Source organism: Rhinopithecus roxellana, chromosome 16 (assembly GCF_007565055.1).
Source record: "Rhinopithecus roxellana isolate Shanxi Qingling chromosome 16, ASM756505v1, whole genome shotgun sequence".
NCBI lineage: Eukaryota > Metazoa > Chordata > Mammalia > Primates > Cercopithecidae > Rhinopithecus > Rhinopithecus roxellana.
Genome location: NC_044564.1, coordinates 57,720,306 through 57,730,676, shown reverse-complemented (window position 1 = coordinate 57,730,676; position 10,371 = coordinate 57,720,306). Strand labels below are relative to the sequence as shown.

General features: G+C 38.9%; 1 protein-coding gene across 2 annotated transcripts; it reads right to left on the bottom strand.

Moving 5' to 3' along the window:
- Positions 1-4,366: 4,366 nt before the first annotated feature.
- Positions 4,367-7,104, bottom strand: TPD52L3 (TPD52 like 3). Of its 2 annotated transcripts, none has more exons than XM_030919925.1 (2): positions 6,489-7,104; positions 4,367-4,481 (listed from the first exon to the last, which is right to left on the bottom strand). In XM_030919925.1, exons 1-2 carry the CDS (start codon positions 7,021-7,023, stop codon positions 4,477-4,479), a joined length of 540 nt encoding a protein of 179 aa, XP_030775785.1. In that variant the 5' UTR covers positions 7,024-7,104; the 3' UTR covers positions 4,367-4,476. The 2 variants fall into 2 exon arrangements, with proteins under 2 accessions (XP_030775785.1, XP_010355838.1); XM_010357536.1 differs by lacking the exon at positions 4,367-4,481 and adding an exon at positions 4,787-5,281.
- Between the last annotated feature and the right edge of the window lie 3,267 nt (positions 7,105-10,371).

Sequence of the window (10,371 nt, the reverse complement as noted above, 5' to 3'; positions counted from 1 at the left end):
TCTTGAAAAACAAACAAACAAACAAAATAAAACAAAAAGTTATAACACTCTGAATTTATACCATCTTAACTTGAGTAACATACAAAATCTTTGCTCCTTTATAGCTCTGCCCTCACCTCTTTTGATTGTTAATGTCACAAGATTATGTTATTAAACATTGTGTGTCTGAAAATGTAAATGAATACTTTCTTTAAATGCATTAGTCTCTCAAATTATTTGAAAATAAAATGTGGAGTTACAAAGCAAAGTTACAATAATGCTAACTTTTAGATTAATATGTTTTTAAATGTATTAATCTCTTAAATTGTATAGAAAACAAAAAGTGGAGTTACAAACCATTAGCTGATGAATTTGTAAAACCACTAGCTTTTATAAGTGCCTCTGTATTTACCTTTATTAATATCTTTATTTCTTCATGTGGCTATGAGTTACAGCCACAGGTCTAGTGTAATGAACTAACTAAGCTTTTGCTTATCTGAAAATGTCTTAATTTCTCCCTCACTTTTAAAGGACAGTTTTGCCAAATATAGGATTCTTGGACAACAGTTTTGCTTTTTTTACTTTTAACATTTTGAATATATTGAACCACTGCCTTCTGGCCTTAAAGTTTTTGATGAAAAATCTGCTGATGATCTCATTGAGTATCTCTTGCATGTGATGAATTGCTTTTCTCTTTCTGATTTCAAGATTCTTTCTTTGTCTTTGTCTTTCAAAGTTTGATTATAGTGTGTTTTTGTGTGAGTCTCTGTCAGTTCATTTTTCTTGGAGTTTGTTAAGCTTCTTGGACGTTTATATTTACATCTTTCCTCAGATTTGTAAAGTTTTCCACCATTATTTCTTTAAATATACTCTCTGCTCATTTCTCTCTCTCTCTCTTTTCCTTCTGGAATTCTCACATTGTATTTGTTGGTCTGCTTGATAGTGTCCTATAAGTACCTTAGGCTCTATTGACTTTTCTTCAATTTTTTTTTCCTTCTGTTCTTCAGACTTCATAAGTTTCATTTTCTTTTCTCAGATTCACTAGTTCTTTCTTTTGTCTGTCAAATCTGCTTTTGAATCCCTCCAGTGAATTTTTTGTTTCAATTATTGTTCTTCTTAACTCCAGAATTTCTTTTTCTCTCCTTAGGTTTTCTGTATCTTTATTTATATTTCCATTTTGTTCATGCATAGTTTTCTTTTTCTTTTTTCTTTTTTTTGAGACGGAGTCTCGCTCTGTCACCCAGGCTGGAGTGCAGTGGCTGGATCTCAGCTCACTGCAAGCTCCGCCTCCCGGGTTTACGCCATTCTCCTGCCTCAGCCTCCAGAGTAGCTGGGACTACAGGCGCCCGCCACCTCGCCTGGCTAGTTTTTTGTATTTTTTAGTAGAGACGGGGTTTCACCGCGTTAGCCAGGATGGTCTGGATCTCCTGAGACCTAGTGATCCACCCGTCTTGGCCTCCCAAAGTGCTGGGATTACAGGCTTGAGCCACCGTGCCCGGCCTCATAATTTTCTTTTCTCCACATTCTCCTTTTAGTTCTATGATCATCTTTAAGCTAGTTTTAAGGTATTTGTCTACTGTATCTGCCATGTGTTTTTTTTTCAGGACAGGTGGTTTATTTTTATTCTTTAAATGGACCATACTTTCCTGTTCTTTGTATGCTTTCTGATTTTTTTTGAAAATTGGACATTTGAATCTAGTAACGTGGTAACTCTGGTAATTAGATTCCCCTCATTTCCCAGAATTTAATGTTTTTTTGTTATTGTTTTTGTTTATTGTTATTATTTTTTATTGTTGTAGGCTATCTCTGTTCCAAGGATTAACCTGAAATATAAATTTAAGGTCTTCTCAGGTATTTTCTGAGTTTTTTCCTGGACATGCACAATCACTTTCTAATTTCTCCCATATATGCAGTTGTTTTTGAATATCTGGCTCCCAAAAGAGGAAAAAGAGAAAAATGAAGGGGAGAAAAAAGAGCACTGGCCCTTTAAGTCCCTTAGAAGTCACTTCAGCTAGTAGGGAGGGGCTTGCCACAGTGGGGCTAGGTACAACAACAATGGCTGCCCACCTCTTTGTCTGTACCTCTGTGAGCAGAAGCAGCAATCAATGATTGATCAGAGCACAGATCTCTACTATTTGGAAGACAGGGTCCTTTTTGCCAACCCTGTCTCTCACAAGCTATGTACAGGTTGTTCCAGAAACATGTGCACATTTACCAGTTACAGGGCTGGGACTGGGAATGGGTAGATGGTACTGTGTTCAGAGTACTGAAATTAACTACAATTTATTTTTCAAGCCTTCCCCTGGAAGTTGCAAGCCTTCAGTATATTCTAGTGTTCCAAAATTGTTACATCACACTGATTTGCCAGCTCAATTGTTATCTAAGTAGAGAGACAGATTCCTTGTGCTTCCCACTCTATCATCCTTCTGGAATCCTCTTTCCACAGTTGTTTCAATAGAGTGATGCTCATCCTTTTTCCTTACATTACAGTCCACAGGCAAGAAACTGAAATTCTGTGCCCAGATGCAAATCCTTAGCAGAATCAACCTGTGCCATCATTGTCCCCTTGATAGGTGGAGCCATCAAGCACATTGCCTGGCACTATCAGGAAACCTGCACAGTTCTGGATCAGTGATTGCTAATCACCTCTCTGTAGTCCGCACAAGCCATGAAGAGTAGAGCATGTAATAAAAGTACTTTTTTTCAAATATGGAACTTGGCATTTTGATGAATCAGAAAGCAGAGGAGCCTCTAGAAAATGCTGGCAAATTTATTTGGGAGTGATGCTAGTACTTTTCTGGGACATGTATGATAGTAATGAACATAGGGATTGGTATTCTATCATCATCCTTGCCAGCAGCATGGGAAGTGTTATCTCTGGGAAGCATAACTTTCAATTCTTGTGTCTTAGTCATCTGGGCTGCTATAAACTGGGTAGCTTGACAGAAATTTATCTCTTATTTTTCTGGAGGTGGATCAAGTTATCTGTAGATTCAGTGTCTGGTGAAGGCCTGTTTCCAGGGTTATGAATGGTGCCTTCTCACTGTGTTCTCCCATGGTGAAAAGGGCAAACAAGCTCCCTTTGGCTTGTTCATAAGCCATTTATAGGGCTAATCACTTTCCAAAAGGCCCCATCTCCCAATACCATCACCCTTGGTTAGGATTTCAACCTATGAATTTGGGGTGGGAAGACATAAACATCAAGGCCGTGTCATCTTGTCTCAATTTTCTATCCTAATCCCTTCACTCATATGGGCAATTAAAGTCCCAGAAAACTGAGGGCCTCAGGAAATTTTGTTTCAGTGTCATTCCCATCTAGTAGTTCTCAGGTATTGAGTGAAACCTAGGGATGTGAATCTTTGGGTGTACACATATTCTAGGAACTATTGAAAATTGCATCCTGAATTGGCCAAGTTAAATAGACTTAAGTTGGGCTGCAAAATCCAAATAGGCCTAGATGAGTGGAGACGATCAAGTTATGAAGGCAGACAGGGTAGAGGATGAAGAAAGCCAATGCATAGGAAGGGTAGAAGCAGGTGGAAAAAAGAAATCTCGAGGAAACTTTAGAGCCAGAATCCAAATGTTCATGGAAGCATTTTATTTGGTGCCCATGACCACTGATACAAAAAAGCCAAAGCAAAATGAATGTGCAACTCCAGTTTCAATAATATCAGGTCTTTTCAATTCTACATCCTTATTATCTTGCAAATTTATCCCCCTCCCCCGACCTTATGCAGTTGGTTCCTAAGTCTGAGAGATTCTACCTCTTTAATACTTAATCTATTTCTCTGATGACCAGAGTAATCTAAAACAAAAATTTGAAAGTTACTTTTTTACTTAAGTGCTTCAATGCTTCCCATTTCCTACAGGCTTAAATATTAATATCTAAGGTAGTATGTAAGACTACTTATGATTTTGCCCCCTGCTTATTTTTTCTTAATCATGTAACACCATTTCCCCTCCCTCACTCATGTAACACCATTTCCCCTTCCTCTCTAGCCGCAGTGATGTACTGTTAGTTCCTAGAATATGCCATTCTTATACATTCCTTTGTGACTCAGTTCCTCTGGATGTTGTCTGGAATGTTCTATTCTTGTCTGTCTGCAAACTTCTCCTAGTCCTCTAAGACTTTCTGTCTCTCTAAAGGCTTTACTGACCTACCAAGACAGAGTTGAACACCCCTTCCTCAAGACTTCTTTTATCTCTGGCACACAGCTCTATTTTAGCACTCACTGAATTATAATGATTTGAAAGTCTGAGTGTTTCTAGAGAGCACATACAATGTCTAATTTACTTCTATGCCTTGAGAACCTGGGACAGCTCTTGATACATAGTAGGGTCTCAGATAGGCTTTGAATAAACAAGATATTTTTGTTTAAAAGCAAAAGGAACTTGTCAACAAGTTCATGTTGTTGATAATCTCTTAGATTCAAGATTTGATGTCTGAAGTATATGATATTAATTCCTTCCTTGATTTAACATGTGTTTATTGAAGATCTATCCTAGGCCAGAAATGGGAAAACAATGATCAACAAAAATAAATACGTACTTTACTACTTTTACAGAGTTGAGAATTTATTGGGGAAACTTACTACTGTTTTAGAAATTATTAAAGAAAATATAACATCTCTCAGGTTTGGCCCATGATAATAGTCTGAGATTGTCCCTAACACAAGCTTTCCTGAAATATGTCAAAACCTTTGCCTGTTGGACTACTTTCATTTCTTGTATGCTGCAGGCTCACCTCTTGTTCTTCAGCATACAAAGCCATTTTGGTTGATAAACACAACAAATTAAAAATCAAACATGCAAAATAGTAAAACATCTTGTTTTAATCCAAGCAAAATTTTGTCTTCAGAAATCTGTAGAGGGTTGGGATACATGAGTAACTTTACAGTTTACCAAATGCTTTTGTATTTATAGTGGTATTTGGTTTTGCTTATAGGAAAACCAAAGGAATGTTGGGGGAGCATTCAAGAGTCAACAAAACAGAATCATCTTCTTAGGCTGGTGGGACTACCATTTTAGGCAGTGAGAGGTTACTGAAATGTACCCAAGCAAAGAAGAGTCCTAGTCTCTGCCCACAGCCAATAAAACACAAACCTCTATCTCAGGCAGTGTGACTAGAGGAATGAAAAAGGCTCCCAGATCTTGGCATTTTGGAAATGGAAAAGGAAAACAAACAAAATGTATATTCCTGTGAAAATCAGATACCAGAAAATTGAAACAAGCACAGTCCAGGTTCCTACTGTCTTGAGCTCTACAGAGGGTTATATTCTGCTTCCTTCTCATTTAGGGTTACCTAAAAAGAAGGGCAGACTTGGAGTTAAGAGCAAAAATGTATAGTTAGGTCCATTCAAAGACATAACAGCCAGCATCACAGGGGACAGACATTCTTTTTAAATGTTCCTTGAGACAGGGGTGTATCTTTCTTGAATTTGGCTATACCTGTTTTCCTCCAGCCCCTCAGCTGGAGGTGGTAAGTAACTAGGAATTGCTGCCAGAGAAACAATTTTTTCCTTTTAAGTGAAGTGCTGCTATGGCAAAGACATGCTGCTTCAAGGGTTAAACTTTAAAACACTCATTTTGATATATAAAGAAATTATAAACAAAGCACAAAGCAAAGTTGCAATTTCAGTTTGTATGCAAAGTAGTAACAATTTCCTAAACTGATGCTGTTGTTTTGCTTAGTCCAGAGCTTTGAAAACAAACAAGTTTTACAAAACCTGTATTAATAATGTAACATTAAGTGCACTATTACTATTTTCCTCTCTTTTTCTGGGTCTCAGAGAAGATGAAGTTTTCTTGATCATCTTTTTAAAATAAAAGTTGCAGGCCAGGTAGAGCTTTCAAGGTGACTTTGTCTGAGACTGAGGGAAGGAAGGAAATGGGGAAGGGAAAAAACCAAAAAACTACAGATTACTTCATACCTCTTTCAAGCTTAAACAGAAATCTACTTTGGCTTTCTAATAGACTAGTTTTCCAAAAGAGAGTTTGGGCTTTGGCTAAGACCGCTCTGGAGTCACTGACTTGCCCATTAGATACAGTCTCAGGAAAGCTAATATAATGACACATTTCATCTATAAACTTAAGTGCAAAATAACCAGGTACAAAACTTTGGGTTCTCTATCTTAAGAGCAGCAAATATCTATGTTCTTTTCTCAAAACTGGATTCTGTCAATTTCTGGAATTAACCACTTTACCATTGTGGTTTGCTTGCTTGTTTTTGTTGGGCAGAGTTGCAAATGTAATGAGGGAAGGGGGTTCTTGCCTTGGTTTAGTACCAGGCAAGGTTACCAAGGGGGCTCATTCTGGTTCCAGAAAGCGGAGCTGGTCATCCTCATTCTCCAGAACTGGGAGTGGATCATTCCCACTCCCCGGAATCTGGAGTGGGTCTTCCCCACTCCCCAAAACTGAGAGCGGATCATCCCCACCCTCTGCAGAAGAAAGACAGCCAGGGCCAAGCTCTTTGCCCCCTGCCACTTTGGACTTGATTGTCCCCATCAGACCTTCAAAAGATCTTAATGTGGCCGACTTCTTTATGCCTCCAAGCTTCCTGCAGAGGGCAGTGCCCATGGTGGACAGAGCAGCTGACGTCTTCTGTTCCACATAGGTGTTGGAGACCTGAACATCAAGCCAGCTCTTGGATAGATTCTGTCTCAGCCCTACCAAGGCCGTGAAGCCTAACTTCCTCTTGAGCTCCCCACAGCATCTGTCTTTGGCTGCTAGTACGTGGCGTAGGGTTACAATTTCAGCCTCCAATTTAGTGAGTTTGGCTTTGAGCTCTCTTTGCTCAGGCTCTGTCAGATCCTCCAGTTCAGAAGTCGAGTGGGATTCATATGTGCCCACAGAGGTCTCTGTCCTGGCATGTGGCATGGACTGGGAAAGAAGATCTTCATTAAGAGAGTCCAGGTTCAATTCTTGGTAGAAAGAGTCCAATCCTTGGGCTGCAGAGAAATAATCTTGGCCAGCAGAGTCGAAATCTAAGCCTGCAGGCTTAGACTTTTGGTGGGTGGAGTCAGATTTCAGGTGGGAGAGATCCATGACCCAGCTGGTACAATGGACCCCTTGGCAGTTGAGTTGATGGCCTGGCCTGTGAAGTAGATGCGCTAGCTCATGGTGTTCACTTCCAGGTGGTGGGGGTGAGGAGCCGGTCGGGTCAGGGTTGCGGGGGTGGAACTTCCCGCCCAAAGCACGAGGCTGCAGAATCTGTGCTCAGCTGAGGTGCAACCCACACTGGCGGCATCTTGGCATCGCAAGGACCTCATGAGGTAGGCAGTGCAGAGATTATTGTCGAAAGGAGAGGAATTTCTCCTGACGCGGTAAGTGACAAGCCCTGGCCTTCAAGCCAAAGCGTCAGGCAACTCTCTTCCACACCAGCGATTTTCCAGCACTTGAAAATCATTTAAACATCATTGTGCTAGTATGAGTTTTCAATTTTGTAGTTGCATTTTCTTTACTCCCCCCTGCCTCGACTCACATTTCTGAAAGCATGCCTGCCCACATTCAAGGTTACCAGTTGTGGGAGGTAGTCTGCACAGTAAAGTAAAACTAGTTAAATAGGATCTATCAGAGTGTGGATCCACTCTCCCACTCCAACCTCCCACCCTAACCTCCCCCCAACCATAATTTTGCCCAGAGTAAACTTATGCAATGGAAAAATCAGGACGTTAATCCAGTGAGGTCTTGTGGTCCGGCTTCACTTTACTCATTCTATGGCTGCCTATTCTCAGAGAAATATTCTTGAGCAAGTCTTAGATTCTAGTGATTTTGTTGGATATTCTGGTAGTTCTTGCGAGCATGATCTTGTGGAGCATAATTTAATCCTCAGCAAATTTCAGCAGTTTGTCCTTCTCATGCCTATGTGGCTACAATGAAGCATCCAGCTATGCATTCAAACCAACTTCAGCCCTCCTTTGACTTTATGTTCTATAACCCTTTCACATAATTTAGTAGTGTTTATTATTGTCTTGTCCTGAATGGTGTGTTTCCCTAAGTTAAAAAATGAGAATTGTTCTTGTTGTAAACGTGAAGGCTGATGGAGGATTTGGCTATGTGTTTAAAGGCATGAAAAGGGCAGCAAGGGCTCCCTAAAAACCAATTTGTTCTAAAGGCTAGACTTTTCCTCCATTGCCTGTAGAAACATTGGTGGTTTCAGGAACACTCCCAGACTCTGAATCAGAACTCCTCTTTCAAACCTGAGACTAAAGGGTAAAGAAATCCCTGAATTACGCTACATAATATGGAACATACATTGTCTATTCAAAGTTGAGACTCCAAGTCACCAAATCTGAACTTGCACTTGATTTTACTTCTCTGCATTATTTCAGCCACCAACCTTGATGCCTATTTTCTTTATATGCTTCCTCATCCTTCAATGTAAAATATGAAATATTTTATTAAGCCTTGATTCCTTTTGATAGAGTAATGGTTTTTTTCTCATAGCAAAACTGAACTTTTCAGATACTTGGTTTCCAGATCCCACATCAAGACATACCCTGTCATTCAAGTAGGAAAAGAAAAAGTGGAATTATTTCTTTTTGCAGATGATGTGATTCTATATTTAGAAAACCCTAAAGGCTCCACCAAAAGGCTCCTGAAACTGATAAATGACTTCAGTAAAGTTTCAGGATATAAAATCAGTAGCATTTCTATATATCAATAATGTTCAAGCTGAGAACCAAATAAAGAATGCAATCTAATTTACAATAGCCACAAAAAAATTAAATACCTCAGACTACATCTAACCAATGAGATGAAAGATCTCTACAAGGAGACCTACAAAACACTGCCAAAAGAAATCATAGATGATACAAACAAATGGAAAACACTACATGCTCATGGATTAGAAGAATCAAAATTGTTAAAATTGCCATACTGTGCAAAGCAATCTGTGGATTCAGTGCCATTCCTTTCAAATTATCAATGTTATTTTTCATGGAACTAGAAAAAAAACTATTCTAAAATTCATATTGAACCAAAAAAGAGCCTAAACAGCCAAAGCAACCCTAAGCAAAAAGAACAAAGCTGGAAGCATGTTGCAGTAATCAAAACAGCATGGTACTGGTACACATAGACCAATGGAACAGAGACTCAGAATAGACACTCAGAAATAAAGCCACACACCTATAGCCATCTGATATTTGACAAAGTCAACAAAAATAAGCAGTGGGGAAAGGATTCCTGATTCAATAAATCATGCTGAGATAGGTGGCTAGCCATATAAAGAATAAAACTAGACTCTTATCTTTCACCATATACAAAAACTAACTCAAGATGGATTAAAGATTTAAATGTAAACCTCACACTATAAGAATCTTAGAAGAAAACCTGGGAAACACCATTCTGGACATCAGTCTTGGGAAAGAATTTATGACTAAGTCCCCAAAAGCAAACTCAACAAAAGCAAACATTGACAAGTGGGACCTAACTAAAGAGCTTCTGCACAGCAAAAGAAACTATTAATAAAGTAAACAGACAACCTACAGAGCGGGAGAAAATATTCAGAAACTATGCATCTGACAAAGGTCTAATATCCAGAATCAATATGGAACTTAAATAATTGAACAAGCAAAACCCAAATAACCCCATTTAAAAATGGACAAAAGACATGAACAGGCACTTTGCAGAAGAAGACATACAAGTGTCTTCAAGCCAACAAACATATGAAAAAACATTTGAAAAAATGTTTCACATCACTAATCATCAGAGAAATTCAAATCAAAACCGTAATGAGATAACATCTCACACCTGTCAGAAGGGCTATTCTTAAAAAGTCAAAAAACAACAGATGTTAAGAAGGCTGTGGAGAAGAGGAAACACTTATACACTCATACACTGGTGGTGGGAAATGTAAATTCAGCTACGGTGGAAAACAGTTTATAGATTTCTCAAATAACTTAAAACAGAACTACCATTAATCCAGCAATCCCATTACTAGGTGTATATGCAAAAGAAAACAAATCATCTACTGAAAAGACACATGCACTCGTATGTTCATCACGGCACTGTTCACAATAGCAAAGACATGGAATCAACTTAAGTACCCATCAATAGTGGATTGGATAAAGGAAATGTGGTATATATACAGCATGAAATACTACACAGGAATAAAAAAGAATAAAATCATGTCATTTCCAGCAACATGGATGTAGTTGGAGGCCATTATCCTAATTGAATTAATACAGGAACAGAAAACCAAATGCCACATGTACTTACTTATAAGTCGGAGCTAAACATTGGATACTCATGGTCATAAAGATGACAACAATAGACACTGGGGACTACTAGAAGGGGGAAGTGGGTGGGCAGGGAAAGGGTTGAAAAACTAACCATTGGGTACTATGCTCAGTACCTGGCTGATTAAATCATTCGTAACCCAAACCTTGGCAT